The following is a 20022-nucleotide window of genomic DNA, read 5'->3' as shown; positions in this document are numbered from 1 at the left end:
GAAGACAGTTTTGTGGATTGTTTTGAAGAGAATCAATTATACTTTAGTATATATTGTGTACAAAAGTAGAAGCTGTGAAGTTGAAATCTGCTTTTTAAAGTTTTATAAAGGATACAGTTAAATAAAGCAGTAACGTTCTGTGACCCACTAGTGTCAGCAACTGTTAGAGAAGTGTTCATGATCAACCTGGCATCGATAGAACCAGTCTAGATACTGTAGATGTGCAATACTATCATGGTTTTAATACTTCAGTAATTTTGAATGTAGCCATTTGTTTGGTCATATTTTAATTTAATTTAATTTACATTTCTTGGTTATGTTAAGATTTGATGAATTGGAAGGGTTTCTTTGTATAAAGAATTTATTCTTTGTTTCAGTTCCATACAGTATCAACCTTGCTTAAGTTTGTGTAAATCATACTATAATTGATTGTTGGCCTACGAGAATAACAATGATGTACTTTTTGTACAAAGTAGTTTGTTTCCTAATATATTGACAATTTTTCCATGTATATTTTAACAGAACTTATTTTATTATTGAAAATTAAATTATACCTTTTTTAGCTCTGTGTTTCAAGTGAGGTCTAGCATTTATGGAAATATTGGAAAGGAGGAGGGGACTCGAAAACATGTCTTATCTAGATCCATCCTGTGATCAAACCTCTCCCACTTCACCAGCAAAGAGGCAGTCTTCACTGTATGCAACATTTTCTAGTCATGAAGAGATGAAATGTTTCAAACACCCTCCTGGACTAAGGCACAACAGATGGTGGGCTTGTCTAGACCACAGTATCAACCACCACAAATACTCTGCTTGTCCAAAGATGTGTTTTCATGCTTCGTAACAACATGACAATGCGCTTGTTTTGTCTTTACAAGTTTGAGAGATGGCTGTGCAGAATCCTGAGCCTCATAGCTCGAAGGAGCAATAATTCTGCTGTCATGGCTGCTGGATTCTGGGTAAAATCCTGGGTTTGAGTTGTGCGTTCACCTCCTGTACTGCGTGCAGGTGTAAGTGAGCGTGTTTGTGTGTCTGTATGTGGGCTACTGTAGGAGTGTAACAAAAGTCAGACTGACGACGAGAGGAGGTGCTGACAGAGCATGAGAGTGCGGTCTTATTTTTGGAAAAGGGTCAGAAGGTTATAGAGAGACAGAGAGGAAGAAAAGAGAGAGCAACAAGGGACGTCAGAAGAGATGATTGGTGAGGAACTGTGAATGTGAGCAGTGAGAGGAAGCTCAAGGCAGCACATACGTGAGCTCTTGGCGACTCGTGACCCTATTGGCTGTGGTGCGTGGCCTGTTTTGGCCTGTTATTTAACACCATGACCCCAACCCCCCTACACACACACACACACACACAGCTGCTCCCATGGTCTCCCAGCGGTGCGGCCTGTCCCATGTCAAGTCAGCTCCCAGATATGAATGCTGTTCATAACAGTCGCCTGTTTGATGAGACAGACACCTCAGTACAGGGGGCGTACGGAGGATGCGTGGTGGTATGTTTAAAGTACAGACGCCCTCAGAACGTCAGAAGGACTCGGGTCAAGTTTGCATGCTGCATATGCAGGCATGAACGTGTAACAGAAGATACACTGACAAGTATCAGCAGAGACTAATTTGAAGATACAGATACTGTAACAGGATTCGTCCATTTCTATTCTTATACCATGTTTATTTCTTCCTCATATCAACAAGACCAGTTCTAGGCAGAGTTTGTTAGCAGAAATTTAAAGGTCAGCTGATTGGAAAGACAATAACGGATAACAAGCTAAATGAAGGGTCAACTTCCTACACTTTTATCAGCATTATGTAGCTTCATTATTATTATGGTCCTTCCATGCTGCAACAATCATATTAGCATTATTCAATGAGCAATAATCTGTAAAGTATGGGGCAAGTGGGCCGGAAAACAAACCTGCGATAATACGAGAGTCTTAACTGGACATTGTTGTTTGCTTTGTTTGTCAGACTGCTGTGAAGATATGTTTACTTTCATTGTATCTACAAAACACCAACAAGTTAACAAACCAAGGTTGTAACGACAGTAGGTGAAGACAGTTATCATTATTAAGATTTTATACTGGTATATATTTCATTGTTAGATCTCCTGGATGGGCAGTGCAGTAGCTGTCAGTTTTGGAGAGAGAAAAGCATAGTATCCTAAAGTACATGAACTTCAACCCTTTAATTTCACTGGCTAAAGGGAAGCCACTGTTTGCTACTGTAGATGTTGTGTTGCAGTCATTTTAGGTGTTGGTCTCTGAACCTGTAGGTGGTTAATGACAGGTTGGGACTAAAAGCGGTGTTTTTTTTGTGCGTGTCTTCATTTGTCTGTAGAGGAACGATGCCGCTGAAAAACCTTGAATCATCATTGAAACATTTACATTTTGGTCCGGCGTCACATTTACACTGTTTCCCTGACTGATCTGTCAGGGGAACTGGCAGTTAAATTTTACAAGCCCCACTCATTTCAAATGTCCTTACATATATTTGCAAGTCCATACTGTACGTAAATCCAAACTGGGAAGTCTTTACAGGCTGCTGCACTGGTAATAGCAGGAATTCTAGGTATATCAAAACTGTGAACATAATGCAAAGATGTACAAACCCTGGGATAGACCTCCTATATACAGTAAATCCCTCTCAATCTCAGTAATACTAACGCAACATCCAGAGAACAGAGCTACTTAGCTGAGGGAATTAGTCATTATTATACAGTCACCTTGATACTGTAGGCGTATGCTCTTCTGCCCGCTCCCCAGCAGACTGTCACAGCCATGCGTATACATGTAAATAAGTGTATATGCATATCAGTGTCTGTAGGCGTGTCGTGTATTCCTGTATTCTGCATCTTTCTATCTTGGGATCAGAGGTTGCTGTTTATCGACGTAATATATATTATATATACAAATATATACAAATCCATGTGCCAAATCGAGTTCTTGTTCAGTCTCATCCATTCCGAACCCATATTTGTACTGTATGAAATCTGTACAAATCAGTATGAAATATTGTTTCTCTGATAGTCCCTTGTAACTGGTGCCATTAAACTATTCAAACTTGAAAAAAACATTGAATAAACGTGGTGGCTTCTTTTGGTGTATAGTTTTACTACAAAATTGTTAAAATTAAACATTTGGAGCACAGCATTGCACATCTGTCTGGTAGATAACTCAAGATATACTGACATCTAGAGGAACTTCACATTGCATGAATAGGTATAGTTCTTATAGTTGGAATCTTTTTATTGTTTTTATTTATTTAACCTGTATTTAACTACACAAGTCAGATAAGCATATATTTTTATTTGCAATGATGGCCTGACAAGAGGCAAATAACATCCTCCTCTGATAGAAGAGATAAAATTAGTGTCACAAGGAACAAAACCTACACTGACTGAAAGACAAAGGGAAAAAAGGAAATTGTACAATTGACAAATCAGTTACAAAAAACAGCTAACAAGTATGGAAATAACTTAAAACAAGCCTTGACATGAACCGTGAACAGGTCAAGTCCATGTGGCAGTGGCATCGTGCTCCCTGAGCATACTTGGCACTGCAGGCGGCAATCTTTAAGGTGGTAACCCTCCAGCACGTTCAGAGATTGAGCTATACGCTCATGTGAGAGAAGGCTGGTTTGAGGAAGGGTCTGGCGTTGGTTTGTGGTGTGGGAATGGCCATGAAGCCAGGCCGTCTCCCTACAGGTCCTGATGATGATGATGATGAAGATACTGCTGCCCTGGAGCCTCTGCCTGCAGACTGGCCACGACCTCCAGATACACTTCTGGCACTAGAACTGTACGACTTGTTGCGACTGTAGCCACTACACAAAAACAGACAGGAGAGCAGAAGTGTCATAAGTTTAAATCGGGAGTCATGTTGGTGATACAAATCTTAAAAACCTACTGCAATCTGATTTTTTTTCAATCAAGAGTTATCTGTAACAGAGTTCTCTGATATAGGAGAACAGTACTCCACCGACCCCTTCGAGCTGGAGTTGCCGTAACCCTTCCGCTTCTTGGCCTTGTTGACGGCAGGGGCTTTCTTCCTCTTCTGCCCTCGGCCTGTCGTGTTGCTGAAGTAGCTGGACGATCCGCTCTCGTCCTCGCAGTCGTCGTCCTCGTCTCCGCGCCCTCGCGCCGTGTCTATCCATCCGCTGGAGCTCCCCGGGTCGGCAGGCTGCCCGCCAGCTGCAGGCAGAGACAAACATCGGCGTTTACTAGGACCAGTCGCACCAACGGAAACCAAAACCGGCACTTGCAGAATGAATAGCGGTGGGTGCTTGGGTGAAAGATACGAGGGGGGGGGGGACGGTGTTTGCGTGGTGACTGACCAGGCTGCTTCCACTCAGAGTATTTCTGCAGCAGCTCGATGAACTCGGCTCCGTACTTCTGCAGCTTGTCCTCCGTCACACCGTCTATGAGCAGGAGCTCCTCCACATCGGCTGACAACGTCTCTGTCAACAGAAAACGGTTGGACAACAAGGCCTGGTCACTAACGTTCTACTCACAGACAGTGAACACAACCTTTATAAAGCAACTGAAGGGCATGATTAGTTTAACTATACAAATCTGTGTGTGTGTAGGCCATCTCACCGGCTATCTTCTTCAGGGTGGCAGAAGAGAAGATGTTGTAGTAGTGAATGCCAAACACCTTGCCCAGTTTCTTGCACAGCTCTGTGAGCTCCTGCAGACACTTCTGAACCATCTCCTCCCTCTGGGAGACGCTGGCCACGGCAGCTTTGTGCTTCCTGATACTAGAGGCTGACTCGGTCTCATAGAAGTCCACCTGGACGGGGACAAAAGGTAAGTGAGGGGCTCTATTGCAGAAATCTCAGGTTTAACAAGACTATGTTTATGTATGTATTCAAAAGGAATTGAATCTGAGGCAATGTTAGACCATTCTTTCCATGATAAGTCTGATAAGAACAAGCAGTAGTTGGGCTGACCTGCATCTGTCCCGTGAGGATGCTCATGGCCTTGGGTCCAGCAGAGATGTAGGCCACGGCCTGACCACTGTTGCCTATGTAAAGATCTTCCGCCAGGACGTTGTCCAGCACCAGCTTCTTAAACAGGCGGTCGGTGTTGTGTTTGGAGTAGGCTGCTCCGATCCCATACATCCCAGACTGTATCTTAGCATTCTTCCCACCTTCCAGAGAGCAGAATACAATACATAAGACAAAAACACACTACCCCCAATCTTTATTTTTTTTCCACGAGTGGTGTCATGATCATTTCATTTAGAAGTGATTTAATGCCAGCCTTTACCAAGGAAAATGTCCTGCAGCATGTTCAGAGTCAGACGGTTTTGGTTTGAAGATCTGCCGTATCTGGACCCGACTTTCTGACAATGCTCCTGGACAAACCTCACAATCTTCTTCACATCCTCAGTCACGTTTCTCAGCTTGTATTGCTGGAAGCACAAAACACACACAGGAAAAGCTTTATATAACGACAGCCATCTTTAAAAAAAAAAAAAAAAAAAAACCCCCACAATATACACCCCTGTATTCCAATGCCATGTAAACTGTGTTCAGTGGTGAAGAGGTCTGCCGAGGTCTGGATCTCACATTAGGCCTGGTACAGTTGTCACAGATGACGTCTGGGTGTTCTTTGCAGAAGCTAGGGTTGAACTTGTGTTCTCCAAAGTAACCCAGCAGCTGAATCCTCCTACAGTCCATCACGTTCTCACAGAAATGCACCATACTGTTAAGGTTGTTGAAGTGAGTTGCTTTCGTGTCACGGTTGCCATCTTTATCCACTGTAGTCAAAGAAGAGACCAATTTTTCTTTTAGCAATATAACATTTCCATTTTGATTACAGATATTAGAATTAAAGAAATTCCCATGTTCAATGTGCAGATTGCAGAAGATGTAGAAAGTGTACGGACAAAGGTGAATATGCATATGTAACTAAGGGGTCCCTCAAGGCTTGATTTTAGAGCCCTTTTGATTTTTATTAAAAAATACATGCTCTGACCCCCACCCCCCAACTGCAAATTGCACTTATACGGATGACACAGTTCTGTCTATTTGAGCCCAGCCTTCAACATGATTTAACCTTTATCTCAATGACCTTCTGGAATTATTCTTGTAGCTAATAAACATAATCATTCCCATAGCCTAGCATGAGTGTGGTTTATTTTAAGCTACACGTACTGCTGATGATCCTCTTGATGCGGATGACGTCGTGGTAGGAATAGAACAGGATGCAGTGGGAGATTTCTCCATCCCTTCCCGCCCTGCCTGACTCCTGGTAGTAGCCCTCTACCGACTTGGGGAGGCTGGCGTGGATCACGTAGCGCACATCAGGCTTGTCTATGCCCATGCCGAAGGCTATGGTGGCACATATCACCTGCCGGACAAGGGAAACACAATGTAAATCCTGCCCCATAACCACACATTAGTCACAATGACAGGGAGAGATCCACACCTGGCAGCCGTCCTGGTTGATCCACTTGTTCTGGACGTACTCTCTGTCACTGTCGTTGAGGCCAGCGTGGTACGCCAGCGCCTGAATCCCCGCCCTCTGGAGGCTTGTTGCCATGCTGTCGCAGTCGTTCCGGGACAGGCAGTAGATGATGCCTGAGTCGCCTGTACACGAGTGGAGAGGGGAAATAAACCCCAGTCAGAACACTGGTTCGGTTACTTTCACATTTTAGTCATTTTATCCAAAGCGACTGACAACAAGTAAATTTGTTTGGAGTAAGCGAACCAACTGTACATCACAATCACCACTTCCTTCCACCACACAATAAGACATCCCCCGGCACACTGAGGGAAGACTCAACGCTAGGGACTTACGGGGATAATTCTTCTTAATCCAGTCAATGCAATCCACGTCAACTTTCTTGGGTTTCTTGGGCAACACAGCATACTTGAGGTTGGTTCGGTTGAAGCTCATGGTGAACCTGAAAACGCACAAGGGAGAATGTTTCCAGCACCTGACTATTGCATGTTAAAAGAAGACAGCCGTGCTGCTGGGAGTGGTACTTGTGTTCAGTCCCGGACCGGGCCTGGTCCAGACCGAGTACATACAACTGTGGCTGGGTCATCTGTAGCTGGTTGAGGATGTCCTTCTGGACGCGGGGGGTGGCGGTGGCCGTCAGCGCCATGATGGGCACGTTGCGGAAATTCTGCCTCAGCTCATGCATCCGCTTGTAGTCAGGGCGGAAGTCATGACCCCACTAAGAGAGGACAGGGCTGGGGCTTAGCCACGGTGCCTACTTCTACCCCCCCCCACCAACATTATGTGCCAGGAAGAGTTACACATGGGACCATACCTGACTGACACAATGAGCCTCATCGATGACAAACCGAGCCAGAAGGCCTCGCTCATACAGGTTCTGCAAGGCACTGACCATCCTACCGCTGGCACACACCTGGGGAGGAGAGACTCTAAAACATGGCTGTGGTATCTCCGAATAGCTTGCAGTTATGAGAGGAACAAACAGCATTCTAAAGAAAAGTATATTCCAGTGCTGCCGTTGCTTGTCTTACTATTGTATACCTACCTTCTCGGGAGTAGCATAAAGCAGTTTGATGATAGGGTCTTTCTTGGACAGCTGCATGTAGATTCTCCCAGCTTCACTGTCACTTTTGTCACCAGACAAACTTGTGGCCGGGATCTAAACCATATAGGACATTTGAAAATAGTCCCATTTAATCCCCTCGGGTGATGATGTCAGCATAATGGCAACCGTGAGCAGTGCCAGTGGTACTTAAGAGAGAACATTAAGGAGACAACCTACATCCAGAGTGGTGAGTTTCTGAACCTGGTCTACAATGAGCGATTTCAACGGGGAGATGACGATGGTGACGCCTGCAGACACACAGGCTGGCAACTGGTAGCACAAGCTTTTGCCCCCGCCTAAAAAGCAAAAAACAAAATTACACTGTACAGCCAAGAAACTATTATTCAAATTAATTTAATATACATTGGTTAGTCACGGTATTCACAACTTGTGCAGTATACAGTGTAAATTCTTTTGATTTTGTCACGGTGAAACTATATGAATATAGATGGCTCCAAGATGATTGTATGGAGTCAGCCCTGGCAGTATATACAACCTGTGTTAATAACCCACCTGTGGGCATAAGGACAAACGTGTCTTTGCCCAGCAAAGTAGCGTTGATGGCCTCTAGCTGATTAAAGCGGAACTGATGCAGACCAAATCGCTTGTGGAAGATCTTCATCATCTCTGGAGAGTAGGGAAAGTTGAACCCTCTGAAGCAATCATGGGCAGGATTTCTATACGTGGGCTCTGCAAAGGAACAGACATATTATGATACACGGACCAATCGCAAGCAATGCGAGACATACACACACTTACTTGGAGAGAGATCGAGACATGCTGCTCAGATTTGGACTACACTTGCCAGGAGAGGAAATCTTAGGGGCAGGCTTCGGGGCGGGGGCTGGAGTGTTGGGTTTCTTCCCGGAGGTCGACTTTCTGGGCGCTCCCTCCCTGATCGCAGCGCTGGAGTCAAACCTGGACGCCAAGGAGCTTGCGGGTTTGTCAAAGTAGTCGGGGATATCCGAGTCCTGCAAGTCGTCTATGTCAAAGTCATCGATGTAGAAGTCGTCAGGCTCCGGCTCCGCTGGAGCTGCACTGGGAGCTCGGCTCTGCCGGCTCCTCGCCACGACAGCTGCCGGTCTCTCAGGAGAGAAGAAGAGATCTGGCACGTCCAGGTCTGCGGTGGTGCTTATGGACACGTCGTGGGGCAGTCCCGAGAGGCTATAGTTTGGAGAATCCATGATGCCGTGGTGGTCTCTAGTAGCTGGTGTTTTCCCTTTGTCTGCAGTGAAAACACCGTTAGGGAGAGCGCTGGGTCTCCACGAGGTGCCGGGAGTCTGAACGCCGTCGATGATGCAGTCAGAGTCCTCGAGCATACTGCTGTTGTAGTCTACAGATATGACCGAGGATCTCCTGAACGGAAGGGCTTTCATGGAGGAATGTCCTTTATCTGTGGACAGACGAGGGGTGGAGGACAGGGCACTGGGAGTGGGAAAAGAAGGCTTCTCTTTGATACTGGGTTCCAAGATCACTGTGCTATCTGGCTGTTGCATCCTGCTAAATGTATGACTGCCCTTAGCGAGAAGAATCCTTTTCCTGGGGGTAAAAGAAGGCGATTAGCTGATATGAAACGGCTAATTTAGCAAATATCATAAGCATAACATACTCCTATTAGAATACGTACCTGTGAGCCCTCTGCAGAAGTAGCTCAGTTCCATAGGGCAAGGCAATTAATTCATGCTCAGGGATGGAATCCACCAGGGAACAGATGGACTCCATGACACTGAAGAGCTGGTCAGTCTGCGTAGGTGTGACTATGGGATGTAAACCAGATCACAACTTAAACAATATAAAAATAGACATGTTCATAGAGGCGGTGAATATTGAAAATAAGTAAATTACGATATTGTTTGGCGAAATACACATAACCCACCAGTTATTTCTTTAGGATGGAGATGAGAGACTCTCTGCAGGCTTGACCCAGACCTCTGTGTTGATACAGGGCTGATGTCTCTACTCGTTGAGCCTGCAGACTGCAATCTGGAGACCCTATAAACACACCAGAGAACCCAGACACACTGAATTGTACAGTAAGCAACGAACGAACAGACTAAAATGTAACCTCTGAATTCCCATATAAACAATAGATATTTACGTTTTCTTAATGAACGAAGGACTGTGATTCTCAGGCTGTGGGGATGGAGGGATGTAATCAAGGTTGTCCTCTGGATCCGACCTGTCATCAAGCTCTATGACATCTGCAAGTTAAATGAAGTGGTATTGTAGTCTGTAGTCAAATGAAGTTGTATTGCTATTACCACACTGCATTTGCATCTGTTTACTCTGATGATGTGAAGGAGTTTTGTAGTTGTTATTCCACACCAAAGGACAAATCTATTAACCTCCTAATAGTTACCTAATGTCCGCATCTCCCTGACTGGAATGGGCTCAGGAATGCCCTCCTCGTCTTCGTGGTCACTCAGAACAGACCTGGAGAGAGCAGGGGGGCGTCTCTTAACCCTCTTAACAGGTGAGTCATCCTCCAGCGCCAACGTCTCCACATCCGGGATATGACTGTCTCCATGGGAAGCTACGGCAGGTAGCTCTGTACCATGTTGTTCAGAGTCATCCACAGTGATCCGTTCTTTCCCAGACAGAGCATCCTTGTTTGCAGTATGGCTGCTGAATTTTGCAGGCACAACTCCGAGAGGGGCGTCGTTGTCAACTCCATTTGTTCTAAGTGGTGTCTTTCTACTTTTCCCTGGGCTTGGTAAAACACTTTTGCCCTTCGCAGGAGTTTCAAAGTCATCAAAATTATCCCAATCGTCCAAGGGGAAACTAAGAGAGCTATTAAGTCCTGCATGTTTGCTTTCATTGCCTCTGGCTAGTAAAGTGTCAGATTTTGCAGAGCTGTGGGACACTGTTAAAACAGGTTTGCTTACGGGACAAGAGCTGAATGCAGGGCTGCTGGAATCCGACTTGCTTTTGGAATTTATTAAGTAGCAGTTGGTTTTGGCAACAGTGGGTGTTTCAGGCTTTGTTGAAAATGTCAAAGGAGGTTTAGTTACTGCAGGGTTATGAGGAATATTGACACTCCTGTTAGCTAACATTAAGCCATTTGAGATTACCTTAGTGGGAACTTCCACTTTAGTGATGCCTGAAGTGGACTTCTTTTTGAAGCAAAATGCTCTGCAATCGTAAGAAACAAACACATTAGCTGACCAGCTTGCTTAAGTTATCATTTCATTAACATTATGTGTGTGGCTAATTATTCTAGAGTAGCCTAGACCAAACGATTCGTCACAAGGTCCTACATCAGGTCTACCAACCATAAGGCGTAGCCAGTGGCCCCACACTGTGGCGCGTAATAAGTATGGCGTTAGCTCATGTTTTGACTTCTATCAGTATACTACAAGTAGACTAGTAAGGTTACGCGTCCCAGTGTGCTGCTAGTCAAGCAAGCTAATGTTAGCTAGCTAATTCAATTTGGATGCTGCACTAGCTAGCAAAGGCTAGCTAGCTAACGTGATATTACTCACCCCGGCTTTGGTTTATTCAACGATAGTTTACTCTGAGCTGCATTACTGTGCTTCTGGAGTTGCTCTTTCAGGTTATTCTGCGGAAGGTTGGACATTATTGCTAGAAACACTGAGCAGCCAAAGACAAGTGAGATGTTGCTGGCTAGCTAGCTCGCAAGCTAATCAGCACGGCCGAGTTTTTGTTGTTGTCCTCTGTTGTCATTCCTCGCCAGTTTTCCAACTCGTCCTCACTGTTCCCGAATACAATATAAAGAAAACCGACGTCAATATTTTATATCCATGAAGACGCCACACTCGATGCCCCCCTTGGACAGCTGACTTTGTTTGAGAAATTCATCTTTTGCGCCTGTTTGATGGGACGACGTCCCATTGGCTGAAAAATACACGCTCTGATGGCAGGTCGTTATGGGAAATGTAGTCAAATGAAGTGGTATCGCTATTACTGTATTGTGCAATGTCGCATACCACATTGCATTTGCATGTGCACTCTCTTATGAACGTATTTGGTTGCACCCATCGTAACCATCAACTATATAAATGAATGATAGTACAAATCTCTTATCTTATATTTTATGCTATAAACACTTTGGTGGACTGTCTAATGTGTAGGTTGCATGGTAGGAGATCACAGATGAGAGTGACACCAATGAGCGAAAATCAACATTTTTACTGGCACATATTTAAAATGTGGCAACTATCTCATTTATACAGGCCTGTTAATCATTAAATTGGCTCCATATAGATTTTTCAGCCGTTTACGTCAGCTGTATGCAGATCTGATAAACATCACAGCACCAGAGGAAGGGGATAAGATGAGCAGGCAGCTAGTCCACACATGTTTTTCCCACGCTCGATGAAGAAATATCTGTGAGCAGAAAAACAAAATATAATCATCACACTACATCCAACTAGTTTTGCTGGTACTCTCACACTCTAGTACTCTGGCGATTGATTTTCATGTTAAGATTGTACCCTTTATTTCCCCAGCTGGTTCCCCAGGAGTTCTTGACGATCCAGTAGGGGGTGCCATCCTCCTCCCCGTACCCCACGGCCAGCACTGCATGGTTCACCTTGTCAGTTGTGTTGTGGCACTCAGTACTTCAAAAAAAGTGAAACAGCACTCAGAAGGTTAACTATCTGTAAAGAGGAACATAAAAACCTGCCATGCAACTAATGTCTGGTCTGGTTTCATTTCCCCCTTTACTATAACCAGTGGTGTAGTGAAGGGTACACAGAGGTATATGGAGTAGGAGGGCGGTTGTGGCTCAGGAGTTAGAGCGGGTCATCCAGTGATTGTAGGGTCGGCGGTTCGAATCACAGCTCCTCCTGTCACATGTCGAAGTGTCTTTGGGCAAGACACTGAACGCTAAATTGCTCCCAATGAGCAGGCTAGCACCTCCACCTTTCATGGCAACTGCTGTCATTGGTGTGTGAATGGGTGAATGAGAGGCCATCGTAAAGCGCTTTGGATAAAATCGCTATATAAGTGCAGTCCATTTACCATTTATCCATGGATCCACAGTATACCCACTTCTTTAAACAGCACTAATGTAAAAACGGTAACATTTCTGCTACAGTATATCCACTTTAGTCACCACTACACTCCTGCTACACTCCTCAAACAGTATTAAAACTATAAAAGACTCCTTTTCACCTGCTGTACACGCCATGCTGGTAGTGCATGAAGTCGGAGGTCACCTGATAGGCAAAGCTGACAGGATTGTGCGTGGCCACTGCATCCAGCATCCCCATTTCATCGTACTGCCACAGAATGAAAAATATGAATGAATAACAGGACTACGTTGGTCTTTTGGACTAAAGCTCTCTGCGTACAGTGCAATTTGCATTCATTTACCATTGTGATGTTGACTACCTCCTTTACAAATGCAGCTGCAAATCCAGGCTGGAACTTGCAGGTCTCCTCCTGTAAAATGAATGATGGTCATGAATAATCATCAATCATCATGAGGAGTATACAGTAAGTGTGTCATGATTTGTAAAGTTGATAAGTTGACATACCTTTGCTGTGTATCGGTAGTCATGCTCCATCATGAGTCCCCCGTTATACTTGATGTACTCAAAAGCGTGACTGGGAAGGCCTCTGAAAGAGAGATTCAGCAGCTCGGTAGTCAGGAGGGAACATGACAAGAAGATAAGAATATCCTTTATTAGTCCCACAAGGGGAAATTGCAATGTTACAGCAGCAAGTGGATCGTTTTTTTTATTTTCATGATACTGTAGCATAACTTAGATTTTAAAAATTCACACACATTTCACACAAGTTCCCACACTATATACATTAGAGTGCAATCATTTAGTCAGTTTAGTTCCGGTATGTGTGTGTGTGTGTGCGTGGCAAGGATGTTTCTGCATGCTGACAATACTCACCCGTTACAGCCGTGGTTGTCGAAGGCCTGGGCGCAGTCCACCAGCTGCTGTTCTGACTAAAAGGACATCAGCGCAGGGAGGTGAATAAAAAAAGAGAAAGTCATATAAAAGATGTCCGATGAGACAGTGAAAGGGCTTTGCATTTTTACAACTTCACAAAGTTCTGCACTCACTGATATTACTGTAATTACATGAGCACCATGATTAGCTGAAAATATTGATTGTACAAAACAGTCCTGGGCTGAGTTTCCCAGAGACATCGTAGCGCTACGTTCATCGTAGCGCTATGATGAACGCCATAGCTTACGATGAACGTAGCGCTACGATGCCTCTGGGAAACTCACCCCTGTAGTCTATGAAAATCTCACCAGGTGTAGGAGTCTCTTTGTGGCGATGGCGGTGACTGACTCTAGACAGCCTGTGGTGGAAAAGGTCCAGCAGCTACCACAAGCCCCCTGAGGTCCAACAACAACACCGTACCTTAGCACATACAGTACAGTACCTACTGTAAAGATCAACAACAACAACAACAACAACACCATACCTTAGCACATACTGTACTGTGCCTACTGTAAAGATCAACAACAACACTGTACCTCAGCACATACAGTACCTACTGTAAAGGTCAATGATATCTCAGCTTGAGTCAGATCATTCATTACGTAGCAGGGCTATCAATGCACTGCTGTACTGTATACTCGTACTACTGCTCCTGCATGACTACAAAATTGAAATGGATTTGGAGTTGAAGATGGAGCTGACGATTGCTGGATAGGTGTAGTAGTGTAGGTGTGCCAGTCCGGACACAAGTTGGAGATGGACAATGAATCCTCTTGTGGTTATTTATTTAGAGAACAGTGCACACCGGGTCGATGTTACATCACTGGGTTAACATGAAACAAAGTTTATTACAACAAAGTCTCAAGGGAAATATAAGCTTCTGGTCATAATCCACTATATAATTTGTAACTTGTGACGATGAAACGGTTGCTACAGCTATGGCCTGTGTAGAAGGCTCGTTCCCATAAATGCAGAGACCGGTCAAACCCCTAACCCCAACCCTAAACCTAACCTTAATCCTTACCTTAACTCTAACCATAACTTCACCGTAACCTTAACCCTAAATGGCCTTTGCGTTTATTGGAACTAGCCTTTACGCTCCTTCTACACCAGCTGTAGCTGTATCCCTTCTAGCCACAACACTCTGAAACATGAGCCAGTAGCCCCAGAAGCCTTTGCAGCCAGAATGATTAACAGCAATGTCGTAAATCAACAGTAAATACACTGATCATATTCCAATACAATAACAAACAGCACTGATTCTATTCAATGTGAATAATAATGTATTTCTTGTATGTAGCATACCTGCTGTTTCACACCAGTCACATAATGTCCCTTCTTCCTCCAGTCAAATGAATCTGGGTAGGGCCCTTCACTGCTCACATGACTTCCTTTGGTGGCTGAGCAGTTCTGTGGGAAAAAAGCTTAACTAAGCGTTCATAGCAAGTTCACCTTGGCTACTTACTTTAGTCCTAAACGTTTACAGTTTGCTGATATATGTATGAGTGTGACAGCACCGAGTGGAGCTATTAGACCTTATGGAATAGGCCTACCTGCGGCTCGGTCATGAGGAAAGATCTTCTGAATTCATCAAAGGTCATGTCAGAGAATTGATTCAAGCCCACTATGTACAGTACAGACAAAAGTCAATGGATATTAATGTGAATATACTGGATGAATAATGGCAGCTGGAAAACACACCAAAATGCAACAACTGTTCTTACAACTGATCTTATAACTGATCTTATGACTGTTCTTACTTGTGAACTTGTGATTCCCTTCATTGTGCAGGTCAATCCTCCTCTTGTTCTCAATGAATATTTGAAGTCTCTGGAAATGTTCCTCCATGCCATATTCTTTATTGTACTGTACACGAATGGAACAAAACATTTTAGAATTGTTTGATCTCTTTATTGTACTGTACACGAATGGAACAAAACATTTTAGAATTGTTTGATCGTAGCCTACAGTAGTATAATATTTCTACAATGGGCCATTGAGTCCTTATGCCTTCTTTATTATTACACTTGGGATGGAGTGTGGACAAACAGGAAAATCAGGAAGGTTGTTTACCTGAGACATCCATGACTTGAAGTGATGTTGATCTACAAAAAACACACACAACTTCAGGGTTTTACTATTTTGCAGTCGTTAGCCTACACCTTTAGATAAGGAGACCAGAACTGAAACTGGAAGCACAGCCTACAATGGGACTGTGTTGTGTGAAGTGGTGTGAATAAAAGAGAATTATATGTTACATTTCTTCTTACCTTCGTCTGAAAACTCCAGCGCTGAAACTTCAGACTGCAGGGAGGAAAATATGACGGAGAACAAGACAATACAGATGCTTGTAGCCATTTAGCTACAGGAGGACAGCGTTATCGACGATCTCGAATGCTGACACACGGTCACACGGTTTCTACAGAAGTGAAAGACGTATCCGTAACACTGTAAAGTTTTAGTGACGGGCTAAAAATTAAGTGAGCAGCTTCTTGGCAGAGAGAGAGAGAGAGAGAGAGAGAGAGAGAGAGAGAGAGAGAGAGAGAGAGAGACGGAGAGATATAGAGATGTTTCGTTGTATACCATTGAGTTTGTGTGATATAAAAACACAAAACAATACCCCTGAGATAGAACAGATTTATTAGCGAGAGGTAATCTAGGAAACATGCATTGTTTTATTTCTTTATTTTTTTATTGTGTTATTATTAACAACGTGTGATATTCCCACTATTTATTTATTTATAATAATAACAATAATACTAACAATACATAATAATAATAACAATAACAAGAATAATATTATTAATAATAATAATAGCCTAATACTTATTATTGTTCTCCTCAAAATTTTGGCGTTTAACTACTTCTTCAAACATTGTGCTAGAAACTTCATTCAAACTTTAAAATGTTCATGATGTTTAGCTGTTTCCCGGATCTATTCAGATTTTTGATATTTTTAATAGTTTTTTGTAATTTAAATTTTAATAGTTTGAATGTTCAGTAACTTGACGTTTTTAGAGTGGTGGCAGTTGTTACGTTGAAAATATTCACACATTTTGTAAACTGCTGGCACTTCAGTTTTAACAGCTCATAGCCTATCAAAATGTTCACACGATTGTGCTGATTCGTACAATTTAGTTTTCGAGCTATGACAGTTTGTGTGACAACCCCCCATTCAAACGATTGGCTCTCCACTCTTAAAGGAGTAGTAAAGGGGAAATGCATGTTTATCCCTGTTTTAAGGTTACTTATGATAGCCTACAATGGTTCAGATCAAAACGTTGACAAAACTAGCACTTTTGAGAAAGTCTGATAATTGCTCTACCACCGTTTTGGTCATACAATGGATGTGAGTGGGCTCCTTGAAAAATATTTCAAAAACATGTTAAACTCTCGATTTCAAAGACAAGAAACTCACCGAGGTGTTAGTTGGCGTTCTGACATATAATTCGCCATAAAGTAAGATTCTAGTTCATCTGGAAAGGCTTTTTAAAATATTTAGCATAGAACTATTTAGTCGCAGCACATACGTGTGTACACTTCCGCAAACTAGGTATCCTAGCAACATAAACAATAACAATAGCTACCGTAAGAAGTTCCGCTTCCTGAATCCCCTCTGCGGATTGATCTACACATCTACAATGGTCGCGTCAATACAAGTCAATGGATTTCATAAAATGATCAATAAAACCCTACAGGATTCATACTTTGCGGCGAATTTGATGTCAGAAAACCAACGGACACCCCCTCGGTGAGCTTCTTGTCTTTGAAATCGAGAGTTTAACATGTTTTTGAAAGATTTTGCCCACCCACATCCATTGTATGACCAAAACGGTGGTAGAGCAATTATCAGACTTTCTCAAAAGTGCTAGTTTTGTCAACGTTTTGATCTGAACCATTGTATATGATCATAAGTAGCTAACCTTAAAACAGGGCTAAACATGCATTTTCCCTTTACTACTCCTTTAACTTTTTTGTTGCTAATTTATAATTCATACCCATCTTCTAACTTGTCACCACGGCTACAGTTTTTACGCTATGGACATATTATACATACACATGTTCAGCCTGTTCCAGGATTCCTACTGTGTCAATATCTAAGCTGTAACATTTATACTTTTTGAGAGAGCTGTCTACCTACAAAATTCAATAAGAATAAGCATATGTTACAATATTTCTGTTATGAAAATTACTATAGACAGGATTGTATATGCAATACACATTGAAGTTATCCACTACTTCTAAATAACGGTTTCAATTACCAAGGTGCACACTGTTCCACATTAAAAAATATGCAGGGCTGCATGTACTGTATGTAATGTAGCTATAGGCTACAGCACATATCAGCAACGTGAATTGACAGCAGCTTAGAAATTAGTTTCCCATGTTCTTATGAAGAGAATCTCCTTTATATTAATGCCCCATTTCCATCGCACTACAAAGTATATACTCAACTCTACTCAACTTTCTTTTTGGGGCTTTCCACCGCAAAACGTTTTACCTTTTGTGCGTGGCTGTAAGCCAGCGCACCAATGATAGCAAATGTCCGGTTGTCACTCCCTCCCTGGCTTCTTCCCTGGCTTCCTCCGTAGTGTTGTTGACCTGCAGTTCTATGTTGCTACCACAAGAGGCAGTGGTCCCAGAACCTGCAGTTCTATGTTTCTACCACAAGAGGCAATGGTCCCAGAACCTGCAGTTCTATGTTGCTACCACAAGAGGCAGTGGTCCCAGAACATCAAAACAAAAACACTATGACACCACACATTTTCCAGATCCTCGGTGGTCTAGTTATGACTACTGATCAGTGGGCTACACTGTCCCCGACTGGCTCTGACCCGAGGGGGCGGAGTCTCGCCGCCATGCACCCCACAACTCAGCCCCTGAGAGGGCTAGAGACACACTTGTCTTCACCGGTGGGGGCAGGTGGGTAGCCCAGAGAGGGTTCCACAGCCCCCGACCCAATATGACGCGAGGGGGCAGAGTCTCGCCACCATGCCACGGACCCCACAACACAGCCCTTGAGTGGGCTAGAGACACAGGGTCTTCACTGGTGGGGGCAGGTGGGTGGCCCGGACAGAGGTACACTGTCCATGACCAGCTCTGACCCGAGGGGGCGGAGTCTCGCCTGGGTGAGTGGGCTAGAGACCCATGGTCTTCGCCAGTGGGTGCATGGAGATTGCCAAGAGGTCACTGTACTGCGCACAATCAGCTCTGACCCAAGTGGGCGGAGTCTCGCCACCACACCACTATCCATGCCATGAACTCCACTACTCAGCCCCTGAGCGGGCTAGAGACACATGGTTTTCACCAGTGGGTGTATGGAGATTTCCTGGAAGTAACTGCACTACACCCGAACCGCTCTGACCTGAAGGGGCAGAGTCTCACCACCATGCCACTATCCATGCTACGGACCCTACAACTCAGCCCGAGTGGTCTGGTGGGTGCATGGAGTTTGCCCAGAGGGCTCTGCACTGCCCTTGACCCATTCTGTCCCAAGGGGGCGGAGTCTCACCTCCACTCCACATGGGAAACCTGTGTACCTCTCCTATGTGATGGATAAGCATTGAAAGCATTGGAACTGATGTGTCCAGGCGACAAGACCTATCTTAATTTATCAGACATTATTTCATATCCTTTCAATTCACAGCTATTTTGGAAAGAGTGATATACTATCACATCCCAGTCAATGTAGCAGCAAAAAGGACATAGATTGTCTTTTGATTACATAATTGCAGAACAACCTATATCACTAAGCCTGAAAATACAACTGTTGTGTTTTATTTAGTGTGTACTAAATCTACTTTGAATCAAATCAAAGCCAAAAAAGAACATGTGGTTTAAATAAAAATTGTAATCATTACCATGGCATGCTCCGAGAATAGCAGCAAATTATGTTAAACCATCCCCCCTAACCTCTGTCAAACTGGAAGTCCCCCTGTAGCACAAATATAGTATTACTGGCCCATTAGATTACATTAATGACGAGAGCTTATTCAAACAAAGTGTGTCCTTAATTACTGGTTTGTAAACAGCTGGTTTGTAGTTTAAATGCTCATCACAATGTCTGACATAATAAAAACAAACATACAGTACAGTATCTACAAAGTATTTTATTATGTGGAAGCCAGTAACTTCACTTGTGGGACACAACGTAGGTCTTGGTAGAAAAAAAAGAAAGAAAAAAAATGGTGCCGTTTGCTAAGCTGTGGTAGGTTTGACTTACAACAATTAAAGGAACACTCATGTTGCCGTATCGATTTTGGGTTGAAATAGTAATTGTCAATCATCTTTTACCTGGTTTGATATCATTCCATTTTTACAATGCCACATAAGTTGCAGATAAAGACAATAAATCTATTTTAGGAAGGAGAACAATCTGTTACGCACAGTTTGAATCTGTCTGCACGTGTGCTTATAGGGTGAAAAGTTCACAGTATTCAAAAATGCAGATCAATATCATTCATCACAAAGAACGCAAAATTACACAAAAGGTAAATGAAATATTCTAACAATACGAGACAA

The 20022-nt window shown here is 43.4% G+C and overlaps 3 protein-coding genes across 3 annotated transcripts; all 3 read right to left on the bottom strand.

Moving 5' to 3' along the window:
• Positions 1-3607: 3607 nt before the first annotated feature.
• On the bottom strand, positions 3608-9515 carry blm (BLM RecQ like helicase; the record flags this gene model as incomplete). Its single annotated transcript, XM_084452509.1, is given in 18 exon segments — positions 3608-3812; positions 3972-4188; positions 4332-4454; positions 4594-4786; positions 4947-5146; positions 5266-5410; positions 5568-5758; positions 6156-6351; positions 6430-6590; positions 6801-6907; positions 7035-7183; positions 7280-7378; positions 7511-7624; positions 7748-7866; positions 8084-8258; positions 8371-9109; positions 9198-9327; positions 9447-9515. Coding segments are annotated over 17 exon segments (3228 nt in total). The 5' UTR covers positions 9293-9327; positions 9447-9515.
• A 403-nt stretch (positions 9516-9918) lies between these two features.
• Positions 9919-11163, bottom strand: LOC311320695 (uncharacterized protein; the record flags this gene model as incomplete). The annotated part of the gene is made up of 2 exons (XM_084452508.1): positions 11053-11163; positions 9919-10702 (listed from the first exon to the last, which is right to left on the bottom strand). Exons 1-2 carry the CDS (start codon positions 11145-11147, stop codon positions 9919-9921), a joined length of 879 nt encoding a protein of 292 aa, XP_084308634.1. The 5' UTR covers positions 11148-11163.
• A 620-nt stretch (positions 11164-11783) lies between these two features.
• ctsh (cathepsin H) lies at positions 11784-15888 on the bottom strand. The gene is made up of 12 exons (XM_084453247.1): positions 15771-15888; positions 15574-15605; positions 15261-15366; positions 15054-15124; positions 14806-14910; positions 13809-13895; positions 13441-13496; positions 13072-13153; positions 12908-12976; positions 12707-12813; positions 12025-12150; positions 11784-11917 (listed from the first exon to the last, which is right to left on the bottom strand). The coding sequence occupies exons 1-12, from the start codon at positions 15856-15858 to the stop codon at positions 11839-11841; spliced, it is 1008 nt and encodes a 335-aa protein (XP_084309373.1). The 5' UTR covers positions 15859-15888; the 3' UTR covers positions 11784-11838.
• Between the last annotated feature and the right edge of the window lie 4134 nt (positions 15889-20022).

The sequence above is a fragment of the Borostomias antarcticus genome, assembly GCF_949987555.1.
Source record: "Borostomias antarcticus genome assembly, chromosome: 18".
NCBI classification, from domain to species: Eukaryota; Metazoa; Chordata; class Actinopteri; order Stomiiformes; family Stomiidae; genus Borostomias; species Borostomias antarcticus.
Note: the sequence above shows the minus strand (reverse complement) of the source record. Positions and strands in the feature narration are given on the sequence as shown.